Source organism: Rattus norvegicus, chromosome 10, assembly GCF_021556685.1.
Source record: "Rattus norvegicus strain SHRSP/BbbUtx chromosome 10, alternate assembly SHRSP_T2T, whole genome shotgun sequence".
In the NCBI taxonomy this organism is placed as follows: Eukaryota; Metazoa; Chordata; class Mammalia; order Rodentia; family Muridae; genus Rattus; species Rattus norvegicus.
This window is the reverse complement of record NC_141543.1, coordinates 95,332,049-95,351,752: the sequence shown is the minus strand read 5'-3', so window position 1 is coordinate 95,351,752 and position 19,704 is coordinate 95,332,049. Positions and strand designations below refer to the sequence as shown.

Sequence of the window (19,704 nt, the reverse complement as noted above, 5' to 3'; positions counted from 1 at the left end):
AAACCCGTTTGTTGCCCTGGCCCCAAGCAACTTCCCACACTTTATTAATCAGTAATTAAGTTTCAGCCTCCAGAGAGGTGAGGAAATACCATTAGCCTCATTTTCCAAACGCAAAGGCAGAAGTGGAGAGAAGAGGAAGCCACGGGGCTAGTGGGTGGCTCTTGACAGCTAAGCAGAGGGCAGCGTCCTCTTGACAAAGCTACGTGGCAGCTCACTCAGAATCAACAGGGACCCAGGCTTTGTGCTCTCCCCAGAGATGGGTAATGGCTGCTGGGGAGGTCCCTGATAGAAAATCCTGCTCTCCTTCACCTCCTAACGCATACACACAAATCAACCAATCAACCAACCAATCAGTTAATAATCAATCAATCAATTTCATTTCAGCTACAGGCAAGTTAAATAAACTGCAAATCCTATTGGAAAATATTAGCCCACGGCCTGACTCCTACCCTTATCAATTTAATACTTAAAACATGCTTCTGTCTTTCAGCTCCCCCTTGAAGACACATCATGCCCCATTACCATTTACTTACCCTGGGTCCTTTCTCTCCACATAGCCCCTCCGGTTCTGGCCCACGTTTGCCCACACAGTCTATGTCTCTTCTAATCTTGTCCAGCACCTGGTGACTCAGCTGTCCTTAGGACCAAGACCCCTCCTTAGCACTCCAGAGCAAAGTGACTCAGTATACCCTTTTGGTGTGCCCTTGGTACGCCCCCATACCTGCTTGTGTTAGGGATGTTCCCAAGGGAGGCCTTGGGGTGGTCCGGAGTGTGTGAAAGCCAGCTCATTACTGTGCACACTCAACCCACCTCTAATTAGATGACGAATTCGAGGACCGGAAGTTCTTATTCACGCATCTTAATGTCCTAGAGTTCATTAGAGCAGAAATCCAGATTTGTTAGGGGGAGGGGGAGGAACCAAATGCCACAGGGCAAAGGGCTCTGCTGACCTTGGACCCTGTTGTCTGTCTGTCTGTCTTGGATCTACTAGGTCATAGAGCTGTTTTCTGTTCACAGAGAACTTGGGCTGCATTATGCGAAAGCAAACACTTCTTAGAATTCCTAAGCTGGTTTTTCCTCTCCCAAAAGGTCAGCTCCGTGGCAGAATCTTTACCTGCTCCCCCTCCTGCTCTGGGGAGGTTTATAAAAGCTTCCAGCTAATTCTGAAATTCTACTTCTATAAAAAAAGGTCCAGGATTTTCCTCTCGCAGACTGTGGATCTCTCCCACGGTCATCTCCGTTTCCTCTCTCCTCCATCAACAGAAGGCTCTGCTGGTGGCCAAAGGCTCCCCGACTTTAATACTGTCTTCCTCTTAATGAAGATTTATTTGTTTGTTTGAAGCCAGGCTCTCTAAGTAGTCAAAGCTGTTCCCAAACTCAAAATCTCCTTGTCTCAGGCTCTCGGGCTCAAGGATTAAAAGTGTGACCACCATGACCAGCTAAAACTGGATTTTTTAATTTTTATTTTTTTTTTTTTGAGACAGGGTTGTAGGCCTGGCTGTCCTGTAATTTGCTTTGTAGACCAGGCTGGCCTCAAACTCACAGACATCCTCCTGCTTCTGTCTCTCAAGTGTGCCATCACACCCAGCAAAACTGGGAACTCTTAATCTGGACTCCATAAACCCACTGAGGGTGGTGGGTAGTGTGAATACCATGCCATGAATTGTGGAATGGTTTTTAAAAATATTTAAAAAAAAACCTATTTTCTCAGGAGAGCTCATCACTGCCTCTGCTTCACAGCAAGGCCCAGACTCCCACAACCAGATCAGGGTCTTCTTAGATCAGACCAAACTACATTTACCTGAGAACCACCACTCCCTCTGTGTCTACCCTGTTCCTCTCTCCTTCCAGCCTTAGCACTGGTCACTGGCTGTGTGTTCAGAACCACTTTCTAAACTTTGTGCGGTGTGTGTGTGTGTATGTGTGTGTGTATGTGTGTGTGTGTATGTGTATGTATGTGTGTGTATGTTGCATGTATGTGTATATGTGTGTTGCATGTGTGTGTGTGTATGTGTGTGGTGTGTGTGTATGTGTGTGGTGTGTGTGTATGTGTGTGTGCATGTGTGTGTGTATGTGTGTGTGTATGTATGTGTGTATGTGTGTGTATGTGTGTGTATATGTGTGTGTATATGTGTGTGTGTTTGTGTTTGTGTGTGTATGTGTGTGTGTATGTGTGTGTGTTTGTGTTTGTGTGTGTATGTGTGTGTATGTGTGTGTTTATGTGTATGTGTGTGTTACATGTGTGTGTGTATGTGTGTGTGTATGTGTGTGTATATGTGTGTGTATGTGTGTGTGTTTGTGTTTGTGTGTGTATGTGTGTGTGTTTATGTGTATGTGTGTGTGTATGTGTATATGTGTGTGTGTATGTGTGTATGTGGGTATGTGTGTGTTGCATGTGTGTGTGTATGTGTATGTGTGTGTGTATGTGTGTGTGTGTTTATGTGTGTGTGTTTGTGTGTGTGTATGTGTGTGTATGTATGTGTGTGTTTATGTGTATGTGTGTGTAAGTGTATTTGTGTTTGTGTTTGTGTGTGTGTGTGTGTGTGTGTGTGTGTGTGCTGTATGCCCATGAGTGTGTCCAGCACATGAAAGTGAAGTTCAGAGGAAGCTGTCAGATGCCGTCTTCTACTTCTCTCTCCCTTATTTCTCTGAGACAGGGTCTGCCAATGATGGAGAAGCACACTCATTGGCCGGAGAGATGGCTCCATGGTTAAGAGCACTGACTGCTCTTCCAGAGGTCCTGAGTTCAATTCCCAGCAACCACATACATGGTGGCTCACAACCATCTGTAATGGGATCTGATGCCCTCTTTTGGTGTGTCTGAAGATAGCTACAGTGAACTTATATATAATAAATAAATAAATCTTTTAGAGAGAGAAGCATACTTACTTAGTGGGGCTGACTGCCCAGTGAGTTCCTGGGTCTGTCCCCTAATGCTGGGGTTATAAGCATGTACAGTCATGTGCAACATTTTATGTAGGTATTGGGGTTCAAAGTCAGGTCCTCATGCTTAGTAATAAGCAAGCTCTCTTACACACCGAGCCATCTCCCAGGCCCTCACAACTAGTTTTGAAAAAACAAGTTTTCAATATCTCATGAAACTTGCCATTTTCTTTTTTCCCCCCTTTTAAAAATTGAATTATTTTTATTTACATTTCAAATGTTATCCCCTTTCCCGGTTTTCTTTTTCTGTTCTTCAATAAATTTTTAATTTCACTTTACATCCCAGTTGCAGCCCCCTCCCTCCTCTCCTCCCAGTCCTGCCCTTACAAATCCCTCCCCCTTTACCCCCTCCACTTCTCCTCAGAGAAAGGGAAGCCCCCTTTGGATACCACCCCATCCTGGAACATCTAGTCTCATCCTCTCCCACTGAGGCCTAACCAGGCAGTCAAGCTAGGGGAAGGGGATCCAATGGCAGACAATAGAGTCCTAGACAGCCCCTGAACCAGTTGTTAGGGGGCCCATATGAAGACCAAGCTGCACATCTGATACAGATGTGTAGGGGGCCTACGTCCAACTCTTGCATGCTCTTTGGTTGAAACTTGCAATTTTCTGACTGGTGGAGAGCTACAGTTCTGTTAGCAAGCTGGAAGTGTGCACAATTCGCTCACTGGTGAATGCCTGGATCTGTACCCTACTCTGCCAGCCCTAACCATCCCCCCCCAAAAAAAACTCCTGTCTTACTGCTAAATCTCTTCAAGCCTTGAAGGTCTAGTCTGAGAAAGACAAGGGCACCACTCTGTTACTCAAAGAAGTCACCTGCCTTCAAGAAGCTCCACACGGATGCTAGGCCCTGGCGAGCACAGATACCCACGGTGGGAGAGGAATCATAGAAAAGCAAGAACAGTGGTACGGAAGTCTCTGGGGAGATGGTGGGAGGGCTGAGCCTGACAGCTGCCTGCTCCAGCCCTGCTCCCCCCTCCCCACACAGGCCAGCACAATCTGAGCTGCCACCCCAGTTTCCCCCGTGACTTTGGCATAAAGGTTAATCACACCCAGAAAATGCTTATTAGAGACCACAAATAACCGCTTTACTGAAGCTCCATTTGGTCTTTGATGCACAAAGTGCAATCTTCGGTGATGGGACAATTCCATGATTAACCTTTTGGGGAGGGGCCTGGGGAGCCACAGGAGGGAGGGAGAGGTGGCCTGGAGGCAGCTGAGGACCTTCCCACCTGAAAGAAGTTCCTGAAGAACCAGGAGAGGGATGTGCCTTCCTTTCCAGGATCATCCTGGGCGGTGAGCTCTGGGGGAGATGTGGCCTCCTCATCTCATGGCACTGGGCCCTCTTTCTTTACCCTCCTACTGAGCTCAGAGCGCTGTTCTTACTGAGTGACTGAGTGAGTGGCTGGCCCTTGACACGTAACTTCCTTTTATGTGAAGCAAGAACAAGGAAGTTGAGAGGCGGATCTCCCAGAGACCAAGGAAAGGAAAGCTTCTGGAATGTGAGGCCAGCAGAGCCATTCTTACCATCTGGTCCCAGAATTCTCCTGAGCCCTTGAGGGCAGGCTTGGTATATGTGAGGCTACTCCTGCTGCCGCCTGCCCCATGTCCTTGCGACCTCAGTCACAGCCTGTCCTCTCTGTAAGCATGCATCTGGGAAGGGGTTTCAGCCTAAAAGAATGGCCTTTTGTTGTTTACCTTGTTTATTTTGCAAGCCCTTGCTAAGCTGGGGTTCTACGTTCATGGAGTCCAAAGCTCAGAACTTGATTTGTAGAAAAATAAAGGAATTCAGAGGCAGAAAGCACCAGGACAACATCATATGCATGTGCGCATGTATACACACACACACACACACACACACACACACACACACACACACACACACACACCACACACACACCCCACAAAGACAAAGAGGGCAGGGGCCGCATTGCATGACCACGAGTGGGTTTCTGGAGGGAGGGGAGCCTGTGAAGGGAGCTGTAGTCAGGAAGAGAAACATTCTTGGCCTGGGGAGACCCAGGCTGCCAAGCCGGAGGACTCAGACACTAAGCCAAGATGGATTCAGGAGGCTGGGACAGCCAACAAGGACTTCTGGGCAGCAGACAACTGGATCTTATCAGTGCTAGGTGTGGAAACAGAGGCCTGAAGGGAAATTGAAAGCCAGATCTGATACTTGAGGCAGAGCCATAGGATCTCATAGGATTTCATCATAGAAACTGGGCTCAGGAGAACATGAGGACCCTGGTTGAAGGACCAGAAAAGCCCTGACTCCTTAGTGAGGTCAAAAATCCCAGCTCTGCCCCTTGCTTGCTTTTGACGTAACTCTCTCATGCATGTTTCTGTGTGTGATAATGTGCCCATGTGCATGTGTCCGTGGATGCCCATGCGGAGGTCAGAGGTCAACAGTAGTGCCCTCTTCTGTCACTTTCATGCTCTCTCTCAAGACAGTGTCTCCCAGTAACTCTGGAGTTCACTGTTTGGATAGGCTGCGTGGCCAGTGAGCTCTGCTGGTCTCCAGTTCCCAGTGCTGGGATTCCAAGGCTTTTAGACCTGGGTGCTGGGGATCTGAACTCAGGTCCCCACGTTTCTGGAGCAGGTGCTTAACCCATGGAACTGTCTTTCCAGCCCCCGCCCCCTGCTATTCTGACTGCTTTGATCTGTACTCTGTTTAGGAAGGCGGAGGGGAATAAGCCAAGGTGTGAAGGAGGGAGCACATGGCTCCTAACGCAATTCCCTTGCCCAGGCTGACTCCCCTAGCTCTCTGAAATGCTGGCATCCAGCTTGCAGAAACAAGGCACATGCAGCTAACACTTCAAGCCTCGACTCTGCTGCCACTGACACATGCATAGCTGCAGGCTAACTGAACCTGGACAGGGGATTCTGGGGGTAGCAAGGGACCCCACAGGCAACTCTGTGGACTCCACGTGCCCACAAATGTCAAGCAGAGGGGTCAGTGTTGTTGGGGACTACAAGCTCTACGTAGTCCAGCTGAGATGTGAAGGGGACATCTTTGTTTCTTTTGATCCTCAGTGGTGCCCGAAAGATGAGTCAGGGCAACACCAGACTAAGGACAGAATGCAGCAGTGTCCCATGTCCCTTCTCAGCCTTCCTGCCTTGCCCCATGCAATCCCTCTCCCTCACTCCACCCCAGGCCAGATCTTCCCCAACAATCTCTATTGCTGGTCACAATCTGCCCCCATCTCTTGGCAAAGAGCCTGTCTCCCCTCCCCCTACCCGTCCCAGAGTGGGCGAGCAGTGAAAGATTATTCCAGGCAGACAAGAAATAATGTATTGTTGCATTTAATTAGGTTAAATTGCTGTTGTACAGAGAAGAAGAAGAAAAAAAAAACAGAAGGGAAAATCTCCTGCCTACACTCAGGGGGTGCAGGTCTGGGTATTCCCCACCTCCAGACTTGTCTCCCTGGGTCCTGAGCTCCTACGTGCCCTCCCCTCTCTCTCCCCTTGCTCCTGTCACACTTATCTACCCCACCCCAATGGGGGCCCCACAGTGGGACTAGACCTACTCCACCCCAGCTCCTCTCATTGGGCAGGGAGTTTACGCAAGGCCTTGGAGGGCACAGGAGTATGTCTGCTAGGTCTATAAGCTCCTGGGGTAGGGTCTGTGGCTATTTTTGATAGCCTCAATGAATTGGGAGGCATGTGGAATGAATGAATGAATGAATGAATGAATGAATAAGAGAGATTAACTTTCTCTTTCTACCCCCTTAGCTCAAAGTCCTGTGATAATTTCTACAATGATTTTCAACCCTTCCCCTCTCTCCCTTCCCCTCTCCTTCCTTCTCTCTTTCCTTCCTTCCTTCTTCTTTTTCTCCATTTGGATTTCTGGGACAAGATCTCACTCTAGCCTAGGAACTTGCTATGGACCATTAGACTGGCCATGACTCTTGGCAATCCTCCTGCCTCCACCTCCTTGTGCTGGGATTACAGGCATGTGCCACTGTGCCCAGCTCCACCAAGACATTTTGGCGTCTCCTTATTCCTCCTTTCCTTCTCTCCCGGGGGCATGCATCCCTTCTCCTGCTCTGGTTTCTGCACAGCATGCCTGCCTTGGATCAGCCAGAGAACTGAGCTCAAGAAAGGCACAGCTGATGAAGGGAAGTGTGACTCTGTCGGACTTGTTCTGGGACGGTGGACAAGTCGCTGCCCAGCCTCAGTTTCCCCAAGTGTGAAACGAGTAGGGCATTGTTTCTCAACATTCTTCTCCAGGTACAAATGTGCTCTGGCTCCAAGACTCTCAGGAAAGTCTGCATCCAACCTCTGACTTGGGAGAGCGCCACAGTGGGACATCTTACTGCCTAGACCTGCTTGTGTAACCTTGAGAAAACCACTGAACTTCTCCCACTCTTTTCCGTGTCTGTAAGTGGGATTAGTTGGAATGAGACACCTACACCCAGAAGCTCTCAGAAAGGTTTGGTGGTTTAGCACATACTGAATAACAAGGGGCCAAGGGCCTGGCCAGCTCTACAGCATGGACTTCTCTCTGCTGGGTGCTTCTTCCTTGACTTGGTCTGCCAAACCAAAAGTACGCCTGCCTGGTCTCCTGCCCATCATCCTCCATCACTGGTTTGTTCCCAGGAGCTGTGGTCACCTGCAAAATATGTGTGTGTGTGTGTGTGTGTGTGTGTGTGTGTGGTGTGCATGTGGTGTCACCCTTGATGTAGACTAGCTTGGCTTGGCCATGGAAACATGGAGTGATACCTATTTCCAATCTCCATGATGATAGTTAATTTCCACCATAGACCTGATTGGGTTAAGAATACATACAATGATACCTGGCCTACAGAACAAGTCCCAAGATAGCTTGTTGCACAGAGACACTCTGTCTCCTAAAACCAACCCTGTATGCCCAATGAGAAAGAAACGTAGCAAGGCACACCTTCGGATGTCTCTGTGAGGGGATTCCCAGAGAGAGGGTAAATCTCAATCAATGAGGAGGGACAACCCACCCTGACTGTGGGTGGCAGCACCCCACGGTCTGAAGTCTGACAGTGAATGAAGGGGTTGTGGGGGGGGGAGAAAGTGGGTTGACTGGCAAGTCCCCTTCTCTGCTTCTCCGTCAGGGTCGTGGAGCAAGCTGCTTTTGCTACTCACTGTGCTGCTTCGTCTGTGACGAGCTTGCTCCCCTGGGCTGTGAGCCAAAACCAACCCTTTCCCCTTCAGTTGCTTTTGGTCGGTTATTTGATTACACCGAGAAGAGTAACTAAAACACCCATCCTGCATCTGCTTGTCCCTCACTCATTGCTCTAAGGGAGTCTTAGTTTCTAACATGTTTCTACATCATCACCAGGAGCAGGTCGGGGAAGAAAGGGTTTATTTCATTTTACACGTGTGCACCACCCAGGAAAGTCAGGGCAGGAACCCAAGCAGAGGCCATGGAGGAATGCGGCTTACAGATGCGTTCCTCGTGGCTTGCTCAGCCTGCTTTCTTATACAACTCAGAACCACCAGCCCAGGTTTGGCATCACCCACAGTGTCTGGGCCCTTCCGTGTCAGCTGTTATCAAGGCAGTATTAAGAAAATTTGCATTTTCTCCATTAAGATTCCCACTTCCTAATAGCTGTAACTTGTATCAGGTTGACAATAAGTTGGCTAGGATGGTACGATTTGCTCTCGGATAACCCCAGTGACATGATTGTCCAGTGTAGACCTTTGGCCTCCTTCCTTGCCTTTCTATTTCCTGGTTTCTCTGAAGACTTGCCCATTAACAGACTCAGGGGTAGTGTTTCTCATTGTAGTGGCATGAATAGGAATAGCTCCCATAGGTTTATAGATGTGAATGCTTGGTCATTAGGAAGTGGCACTACTTGACAGGGATGGTGGCTTTGTTGGAGGAAGTATGTCACTAAGGGTTGGCTTTGGGTTCTAAAGGCTCAGACCAGGGCCATTGTCTTTCTTTCTGTCTGTTTCCTGTGCCACCATGTTTCTCACCATGATGACAACGGACTAAGCCTCTGAAAGCAAGGACCGGTGGAATGTTTTCCTTCACAAGAGTTGTCAGGGTGGTGGTGTTTCTTCACAGAAATAGAACATTGCCTGAGACACTCATGTAATCTCAACCCCTTCCCAAGCTGGAGCCCTTACCACCTCTCCATGGTGGACAGATGTCAAACTGGTGTGAACAGAGAGTCTTGCTCATGGCTGTTACCCTGGCAACTGGAGGCACCGGGATGATGGAAGCTGCTTGCCTGTCCTAGAAAGAAAGACTGTTCCCCGACCTCTTCTACGAGGCCGCTGCATCCAAGTAGATATGGGTTTCTTTTGCCTCTATACCCCAGTTGCAGTGGGCTGTGGAAAAAGCAAGGAAGCAGAGTCCCTTATGGGATCAGGATGAGGGGAGAAGAGCTAGGTAGAACTTAGCTTGATTTTCACAGATGCATGGAGCCTGGACTGGGCTCTAATACTGTTCCCAGGTTGGGGGACTGGAAGCTAAGAGCTGTGTGTGATCCCTGGATGCCGATGCATTTCCCTGAGGAGGCAGAAGCCAGGTGTCAGGACAGCTTTGGGGGCACCAGCCCTCTAGGTGGCGTGTCCCCACCCTGGGGGTCCTTGATCATCTGCACAGAGGCAAGTGTTAAATGGACGGTCGCCATGCAATGGCAGAAGCTTGTCCTCAGAGGAGAAGCATCTCAGACGTGACTTTGAGGAGGCTGGGAAGGAGGAAGGAGGCTGCCTGGCATCTGGCAAGTGGGTCTGCTACAAAAAGCCTAGAACTTCTGCAACTGGATGTTTCGGGTGAGCGGCTGCCTGCCAAGGCCACTCGGGAGCATGAACCATCTGCTGCGGGACCAAGGCCCACTGAGCAGAAATGAGGAATAATCATGGGACAAGCAATGGCCTTGTCTTGGTTTTTCATCTCTAGAGGACGCATGGCAGCAATTGGGGGGAAGAGTGACCGGCATTTAGTGGGTAGAGGCCAGAGGTGCTAAACACCCCAGTGTGCAAGGCAATTCCCATAGCAAAGAACAATTGTCCCAGGCCCAGATTCCCTGGTTGGCAAAGTGCTTGTCCTGCAGGCATGAGGTCCCAAGTCTGGTCTCCAGAACCCATGTACAAATGCTGTGTGTGTTGCACACTCACAATCCCAGGGCTGGGGAGGTGGAGACACGCAGATCCCTGAGGACCGATGGTCAGCCAGTTTAGCCTAATTGGTGAGCTCCAGACTCAAAGATAGTACCCAGGGTTGTCTTTTGGTTGCCATACACACATGTACACACACACACACACACAAACATACACACCCCAAGCAAGCAAGCAAACAAACAAATGACAAAACTACGGACACCAAATGCTAGCAATGGTGGCCTTAGACAGCCCTATTCCGAAGGTTCTCACCTGTTTGCTCATTAGGAGAAGGAAGGGAGATAACGGAGGTCTTTGGGGAAAAGGAAAACACACAAGGAAAGAACCTTCTGCACCCTGGGAGAAGCTCTGGCTGCTCTCTGTCTATCAAAAGTCCTTTGCCACCGTGAACCAGTCATCCTTGTGTCTGGCCTCAAGTTGCGATCAGAGGACTGGTCTCGAGGATTCTACCTGGCCAGCCACCCCTCCACCCCAACCAGCTCTTCCCAACTCCTCCTGGGTGGGATGCCACAGAAGGCCAGGAAGATGAGAAAGACGGATTGTTGGTTGGGGTGGTGAAGCTCAGGGCAGTCAGCACAGGACCAACACCTGTCAGAACAGGGCCTTGGACTCGGGACTTTGTCTCTTATCTAGACTGAGTCTCAGACAAATGGCAGAACCACTACAGGGCCAGACCCTGGTAGCTTTAGATGAACCCACTATGAAAGGAAAAAACATCTTTGGCTTCTTTGTGACGCTGAGACCACTGACTTCTTAGGCTCCCTCTTACCTCAGTAACGAGGAACAGACAGGCTGACAAATATCTTAGTTAGGGTTTTCTGCTGCTAAAGAATAAGAAGAAGCCAGAGTGTGCCGTCAGCCCTCTCCTGCCAGAGTAATCCACCAGGTTTCCTCCTAGGTGCCACACGGGAGATGCTCTCTAACTCAAGTCCCTACAGCAGAACTGAAGAGAAGACACAGGGCATGCACAATGATTCCAGCACTGAAGGTGGGAATTGTCGCTCCCCGGGTGCCTCTCAGAGCAGCGCTACTCAAAGGGTGCTCAGGACTTGTTTGGGCAGGTCTGCCAAGCACAAATTATTCGATACCAGTCCACAGTGTGACAAGTCCAAAAATCGAGAGCAACTATTTAGAAACTCGGGATTTGTCCTTGCCGAGACACCCAAGCAAGTTGTCAATAAGCTTGTCTCCTTGAACTGGGTCTAGACTGAGCCCAGTGTTGTCAGACTGGCAAGGTGAATCACGGGGTGCCACCAGGACCACATGCCAGCCTGCAGAGGACTGGAAAATCCCCGTGGTCTTTCTCCCTGCTGGCTAGCTGGAGGACAGAGCTCCAACTGCCTCATTATTAAGGGCCTTGTGGAAGGGACAGTTTGAGTGACCGCTGAGCATAGCATGAAGGGGAGGAACAGAGAAGACGGCTGATACCCACGAAAGTAGCAGGACCCATCCATTTGAGCTTTAGTGGATGCAGGTTGCTCCCTGTACAGCATCTCCTCTTAATTCCCATCGTTGTCCAGGTAAAGAGGGTACAGAAGCCTAAGAGAGACTTCCCGAAGGTCACCCAATCAGAATTGACTCTAACCCCAGGACTCCTGCTCTTTGGGCATTGGGGACAGCACTCGGGGTACATATTAGCCCCGACACTCCTAGCCTGGGTCTCACAGCCCAGTAGCAGCATTACTTCAGACCATGGGGCAAGAGAAAGGACCCAAGGCAGTCTCACCGTCACCTACAAGGAGCCAGGGGCATGTGACATACACTCAGGACAAGACTGTTCAGAGAAGATAGCAAGGCTACTGTTCTGAGTCACCTCTGCATTCCTGGGTTCCTCCTGCATGGTTGCCAGAACTATCAGAATACCCCTGATCCCATCTGGAGTGACAGAAGTGACACCCCAGTTTCTAAGAAGATCCCTGTTCTCTTATGTCCCCAGCCTGGAGTGTCCCTGTGTGGACCACCCATTAGCATATGCCAGGAGACACAGGGTTGGAACCTGTGAGTGTCACTGAGCGCTCAGCATCAGGATACAAAGCTATCCTTGGGTACATCCTTGGGAGAATGACCGAAGTAGTCATGCGAGCTAGCTTCCTTCCCATACCTGCTCAGATCTCATGTTCATGCTCAATACTCTTTCTCCTCCATCACCCAGTGACACCTCTCTCTCCCGGACTGTCTTGAAGACAGACTCCCCTATCAGAACAAAACTGTCCACCCCAAGGAAGGCTGTGGACAAGGCTGGTCACTCAGTACAGGAGTCCGTGTGGTCCCAGAAGGACCACACCCTAATTGAATTCTTTCTCAATCCTTTCTCATCAGCCAAGACCTTCCTGTCTTCAAGCCTTCTTGGACCTTTCTCTTTCTCTTATCTATGCCCATTGGATGCCCACCAGCAACACCCTCATGAGAGAAGGGGACCATGAGCCAGAAAAGGCCTTCCAGCAACCACTTAGCCTCTGCCAAGAGGGCCGAGAAAGCAAGGGACGTGTAAGGGGAGGATGAACCCTGCCCTTTATCAGATGACACTCCTGTGCTTGTAGCCAGCTCCTGTTCTAGCTGTTTACCAGAGCTGGCTGCATTTTCCTTCCGTGGTTCTGTGCACTTGCCAGGGACCTTGACCAATAAGCTGTTCTCAGTCCTCTGAATGCCCTGACCTCCCAGTGCTTCAAGACTCAACCAAGGTTTCTACTACATCTCCTGACAGCCTTAAATCTCTGCCAGGGGTATCCCACTATGATCCTGTGGCCACATTACACTCTTGGGTGGTAGGATGGACACCTCCAGCACTTATTGTGTGACTCAGACAATTCTTTATCCAAAATGACCCAAAGAAGGCAAACACAGAGGACTCCAAAGTCAGCTCAGACAATCTGCTCCCTGGCCCTCCACAGTGAAGCCGCTGGACCTGCCCATCCAGTTTCTGTTCTGTACTTTGACCTAGGTGCCCTGGCTCCCCACCAGACCAGAGATCAGGAGGTCAGCGGAGAGGAATGAGTGCCAGTCAGACCGCCTCTGGGCTCCTGTCGTTGCTCTTCCCTGGACCCAGCAGACCAGTGACAGGATTGTCTGTTTCCATAGCACCTCCGTGTGGTCCGGGAGCACATGGTGGATGACTGCCAAACCGGAGGCAGTTCTGGGCGCAGGGACCTGTGTCCTGGAGCAGAACCCTGACGCGTCCACTGCACACCGAAGGAAGGACCTTTCCCAGTCCTGAGATGAAATTCTGAGAGGCTAGGCTCCCTCTTGCCCCATTGTTCTGCCTTTTAATTTCATGGAAGCAGTTCCTGCTTCTAAAATAAGTGGTTAATACTCTGCTTCCTGACGGACCCCAAGGAATTTTCCTCCAAATAATTGCCTGCATCCAAAAGTTAATCACATTGTATCATCCTCCTTGCAGGTGTCTATTTTTACTGACAAATGTTTCCACATGACAGTGTGGCTAGGGCTCTAGCCTTTGGGGGCGGGGCTGGGGGTGGGGGGTGGGAGGTGGGGCGGCGGCTTCGGTGGTGGTGGTGGTGGTGGTGGTGGTGGTGGTGGTGGTATTGAAATGTGAGAAGAACTGGGGCTATTTACTCCTCTCCTCTCCTCCTCCTCCTTCTCCTCTTCTAGTTTTTTGTTTGTTTTTGTTTTCCATAGAGTCTCACGTAGCCCAGGCTGACCTAAAATTCACTATGTAGTCCAGGATGGCCAACAGCGTCTAATCCTCTTGTTATTACCTCAGTGCTGGATGGCAGATACATGAGCCACCAGGCCTGGTTTATATAGGGCTGAGAGTCAGACCTAGGACGACTTGCATGCTAGGCAAACATTCTACCAAATGAAGTACATCGCCATCCCCTCTGACAACCTTTCTTAGACGGGGGACATTGGTAGGATATCTTGCAGACCACTCTAGGTCATTCTTACTAAGGGCAGACCATCTGCCACACCCTTTAGGACTATTTTATGTCATACTCAACAATGTGGGAAGTCAGGGTTACCCCCTTTTCCTAATTTTGGGGAGAGTGTGTATATGTGTTGTGCTGTGCGTGTGATATATGTGCTTGTTAGTATGGATAAAGCATGCTCATGTACGCATGTGTGTGGTTAGGGCAGCGACGGATATCAGGTATCTTTCCTCTAGGACTCTCTGTCGTTATTTTATCAGACAGCATCTTTCACTGAGACATTTCACTGGAAAGCTCATTGATTAGGCTGGGCTAGGCTTGCTAATGAATGAGCTTCAAGGATCCACTCATCTTAGGATGCACCCCACCTCTCCAGTGCTGAAGTTACAAGCACAGGCCCATGCCCAAGTCCCCCCACCCAATCCCCCTGCCTCCGCTCTTAACCCTTACTTCCCGGTCCTCCCAGGTCTAGGTCTGCCTCCTGCCTTTAAGGCCTTCCTCTAAAAAGAAAAAGAAAAAAGAAAATAAAGGAAGGATAGAAGGAAGGAAGGAAGGGAAAAATAAAGTTCAAATTGTGTCATCCATATAGTTTAATGGAGCATGGTCAAACTCCCCATGGCCGGTCCCTTAAAGAAAAATGAGTCCTTCCCCACCAGCATCTCCATCAGAAGCCATCAGTTGGGAGAGCTAAACCATCATTCTTATCACAATGTTTAAGAGTTCTCTTTGATGGCTTCCTGTCTAGGTTGTTACTTTGGGGAAAATGGGGATTGTCTCAGAAGCGCTCTCTCTCTCTCTCTCTCTCTCTCTCTCTCTCTCTCTCTCCTGTGAGTCTGCATTCACCGATACCACTGCAGATCATAGTCAGCAGGAGCACGGATCACAGACTCCCACCTGACCTCTGTGTGCCCAAGCTTTTATACATGGATTCTGGGGACCCAAACCCGGCTTTCCTACTTTCACGGCAGGTACTGTACTGACCGAGCTTCCTCTTTCCCACTTTTTAAACCGTGAGGATGTCACTCAGAATGATAACCTTCCTTGCTCAGAGCCTCACAGCAGAGGCAGGGTCCACCCACATGTGCGTCCCTGATGTTCCCATCTCCCAGAAGAAAGTGCCTGGTCTAGAGCAAGACGTCTTATGACGAGCATGATGAGCAGGGCTCCGTGTACAGCTTGCAAGCGTCTCTGATGACTGGGGCCTCGAACACGACAGGGTTATAATTAACAATTCATTATTTGACCAGAAAACTGCAGTGAGCGTCCCCACCTGTCCTTCCGTCCCCAATGGGCTCTCATTTCCAGAAATGGCGGGGTGGAATCTGAGACGAAAGACAGCACCCTCGGTTCTGCCACCCGGGAGGCAGGAAGGGCAGGACCTTGCAGGGCTTGCTCAATTTTTCCAGACTCGATGCAGGGCTGCTCCACACACCCCCTGCCCGCCTTGCCTCCAGGTCACTGGGGTGCACTGTACGGTGCCTGTGACTTTCTTTTCTTTTGTTGTAATCACTGGGTCAAAGGTGGGCTTCTGGGGTTTTCTGTATCTGATGTGGCTTTGCTTTTTCCTTCTTTTCTTTGCTGTCGTTTTATGCAAGCATCATATCTGGTGTTAGCTTTGCTGTGTCATCTGGGGCTCCACTGTTTTTAGGTGACATCCAAGTCCCACAGGGGCAACAAGGGTTTCTTTATCCCAACTGCATAAGCTAAAAGGAGGGGGGTGACAAGGCCACCCTTGTCTAAGTCCCCAGGTATTTGGTAAACGCCTACTGTATTCATTGGGTTTCCAGACACCAGCCGGGGCTACTAAGGACCAGAGAAGAGCCCTGGTCCCCACACATGGAGGTCCCCAGGGGAAAAGGAGCAGAGCTGGGGGTTCAGTTTGCTGGACCTGTTCTTCCCACGTAAAGTTGCAGCCCTAAGGAGCTGATGGGAACCTCTGAGAGAGGCCAATGAGTAAAGGGAGTCAGTTCCACACTCAGGAACAGGCAAAGAAACTACGGCTCAGAGAGGGAAGGTGACCTCCTGGAGATCACACAGCACGCCGGATGCAGAGCTGCACTGACTGCCAAGCTGATGACCTACCGGTCTCTCACAGAAATTCTCAGCCTCGTACGTCGCTCCTTTACGGAGGCCCTCCGTCCCCATCGTTCCTATCTCTAGGACCAGAGCTCAGGATCTTGCCAAGAATTTGGACATAGACAGTGGCTCCAAAGGGCACATTTGACCCCTAAAGTATTTCTGTGAGGCTGATCCTTGCTAGCTGCTGATGCTCCCCTAGGAGTCAAATGTCAGCAAGGGTAAGAAATGGATTTTTCACTTGAGCTCCAGGTCTGTGACTCGCTTTTTCACCTCTGCACACATCGAGAAGGGGCTTACGTGCCAGGTTTCTCCCCATTCTGGATATCAAATCCCACGGTTTGCCCTTGTTTTGGGCCTCCCCTTCTTCACTCCGTTTCAGGTCCGTGGCCAGGTCACTTCCTACCCCACGGCCCACAGTCTCAACCTGGTTCGATTTTTTCCCCCTTCTATCCTTTCCAGCACCTCTAGAAAACCAGACTCCATTATGACTCAAGCAAAGACGTGACAGAAGAGGGGACCATACGTGGTGGTCACTTATGGGCATTCCACAAAAATGACAGTCTCCCTTGGAAGGCTCAAAAATGTCATGGAGCAAGACTGGGACTCTGACACAGCAAGGGAGAGGGCTGTCCGATGGTCACAGCAATGCCCAGACCTGTTCTTAAAAAAAACAAAAAACGAAAACCCGGGACCCGCAGGGGTCGTTGTTCAACTTGTCACAGCACTATGTGAGGAGTGATGTCACAGCACCATTCCCTCCTCTGCTTTAGACTTTGCCTAGTGCTTCTAAATCGCTATAAGCAACAACAGCAGCAGTGACACTGGCCTCCCTGGAAGTCACTGATACTCACTGTCCTTTAAGAACACACCGGGGCCTAGTTCACCCAACACAGTCACTATCCAGAATCATCTGTCACCAGAACATATTATCTGTCTCTAGGGAGAACAGCTAATGAGTAGGTCATAGGAAGGGGGACCATTTCTCCTCTGTAAACAACACACACACACACACACACACACACACACACACACACACACACACACACACACTCCTCATCTTTCTTGCACTCTCCCACAATGTTCGATAACAAGTCCAGTAAGAAACCCACACTCTAGCCCCCGAGTGACCCTTTTCCGAGCATGGCTTGTCTGTCAATCGTCACTGAGAGAGCTGGTTTTTGCATGCTCTCTAAGTTCATATGTTCAAACTGATGAAGCTCTCAGGCTCTCAGCTGGTAGAGTGAGATTTAAGCCAGAATTTAACAAAGCCAAGTCTTAGGCTGGAGTACCTGGGTTTGAGGTGCTAAGGTGCACCTTGCAGACTGCCAAGTTCATGGTGCCCCTTTCTGAACAAGTGGCTTAGATTCTCTATGCTTAGGATATAATTCTTGGACGGTTGTGATGACTATATGACTTAATGTTTATAAAGCAATGAGATCAACCCTGGGAAATGTGTGCGCACCACACAAATACCACATTCACTGTCTCTCATTTCCTGAGCAGACACTGAATGTATCAGGTGAGACAAGTCCCCCACTAGCCAGTAGGAACAAGAGAAAAAGTAAGCACCTTTTATCTTAAGAAAATGTGGGGGTTGGGGATTTAGCTCAGTGGTAGAGTGCTTGCCTGGGAAGCGCAAGGCCCTGGGTTCGGTCCCCAGCTCCAAAAAAAAGAACCACAAAAAGAGAGAGAGAGAGAGAGAGAGAGAGAGAGAGAGAGAGAGAGAGAGAGAGAGAGAGAGAGAGAGAGAGAGAAAATGTGGACATGCTAAACAGGTCATTACACACAATTCTAAGAATGACATCAGAAAGAACCACTTAGCGATTTCCATGTAAACTTGACAAAACATCCACAGCCCAATCTTTAGAATTTGCTGAAGAGGCTACATTTTAACCCTTCTCTGAATTTAGATTAAGGCTCAGTACACAGGAAGCTCTGAGAAAACACCCCGCTGATGTTTATCTATACAACCTCCAAGAGCCTCCCTACCTTCTTTGCAGAAGACTTTGGTCACCCCAAACATAATCTTCAGCCCTTAGGTTCACTGAGACTCCCTAAGATTTGAAGACAACCTTCGAGTTTTTGGAGGGGGGGGTATGGAAACTTGAGTCACTGGTGAGCAGAGCAGTCAGTCACATTGTAAAAGCGTGGTGGGTTACGGAAAAATCAAAGTCAGTTCGCACTGCTCCTCCCAAATCCACTTACATCTTTTGAATGCAATCTCTTTTGAATGTCCCTGGCCACAGCTAACCCGGCTTGTGGCCCAGAAGGTCTATATCAGCCCTGAGCGGTCCGGAGACCCAGGCATAGAAATTGAGGCTGCAGGGCGGCGACACCCAGGCCCACTCACCTTCTCCAGCACCGAGACGAGGTGCTGGTACCCAGTGAGCGAGCGCGCTCTGAGATGCGCTGGCGAAGTGGCGCCTGTCACTAGGCCTGGTTGAGAAGCACCTAGCTCTTCCCGGACTCTGTCCACCCCCGCGTAGCCCCACATCGCCCCCGAACTTTATCCAGCAGGCGCTGTAAACACCTTCTGGAGACTTTCCGAAACTCCGGCGGCTGAACGGCTTCTCCAGCCCGGTAGCAGCAGCGAGCGCGGCGAGAGAATGCGTTGCGCTCCGGGGCTGTGGCTCCCAGGAGGATCGGCCGGACACTGGGGCACGCACACCGTCGCCTCTCGGAGATGCTAAGTCGATTAAGGGCCGCGACGCGCGGGCCGCATCTACCTCAGGAACCCGAAGCTTTCTACGGAGGAAAACCGGCAGGAAAGAGCGCCTGGGACCGGGACAGGGCCGGCTCGGAGGGTGTCCAGCAAGGACAGGACCCCATCCAGAGTCTGAAGGGGATGGCGCTTCAGCCCCAAAGATTGCAGCGATTCTTCGCGCAAAGCCGGTTCTTCGAGTGGGCGGACCCCCTCCTCCTCCCGCACCGCAGCGGGTTCACCACCACCCTTTCTTTTTCCACCAGAGTTGTCCCTCTGTCTCCAAAGCCCGGCTTCAGAGATCCAGGTAGAGGACATCAGGCTGAGCCCCAGCCTCCCGGGTGGCGCCGGGTTCCCCGACCCCCTCCCCTGGCACCCCTTCTCACGCCTGTCCTGCGCTCGTTCGGCCCGGAGCACCTCTGATCCCCCGCAGGTCGGTCCGCTCTTACCTTCACGAGCCGGAGCTGCGGGCGCCGTCCCATCCTCGGGCTCGCTCCGTCAGCGTCCTGGATGCCTGGATCGCTCCGACATCCCAGAGCGGAGGGCGGGCGGCTGCGGTCTCCGGTGGGCGGCCGGTCTCCCCGGGCCGCTGATCTGCGCCCAGGTGCCGGGCTTCGCACCCTTCCGCCCCGCCCCGCCCCACCGGCAGGCTCTGGCTCGCCCTTCGCGAGCAAGTCTGGTAGCCTTCTCCCGACTCAGCCGGGCCGGCGGCCACCTCTCTACTGCCTGGATCCCGCCTTGCCCAGTCGCCTCCCCCACGGTCCGCCTGCCTCTCGCCTCGGCTCCCCGCCCCCTCGCCTCGCGTCCCCTCCTCTTTCTCCCTCCTCTCCCCTGCGGTCCCTCCTCCGCTCCTCGCCCCTCCGCTGGCTGCCGGCTCCCGCCTCCTCGGTCCACTGCCCAAACCCGGGCCGGATCCCCGCACCCTGGCCGTGCTGAACCTCGTCTCCCCGCACCCCGGCTTGCGGCAGTGCGCGAGGCGCACAGGCAGCG

At 51.0% G+C, this 19,704-nt stretch overlaps 1 protein-coding gene across 4 annotated transcripts in view; it reads right to left on the bottom strand.

The window, feature by feature from the left end:
- The window catches only part of Crhr1 (corticotropin releasing hormone receptor 1), a 43,188-nt gene extending 23,730 nt beyond the window's left edge, over positions 1 to 19,458 (bottom strand). For 2 of the 4 annotated variants that reach the window (NR_126013.3, NR_126014.3), the window contains exon 1: positions 19,164 to 19,441. Coding sequence is in view for 2 of the 4 variants with exons in the window: in NM_030999.6 (NP_112261.3) it covers positions 19,164 to 19,196 (33 nt within the window). In the remaining 2 variants the exon portion in view is untranslated. Of the gene's footprint in view, positions 1 to 19,163 lie in introns of all 4 variants that reach the window. The other 2 variants (NM_030999.6, NM_001301812.3) reach the window with 1 other exon arrangement.
- Positions 19,459 to 19,704: the final 246 nt, after the last annotated feature.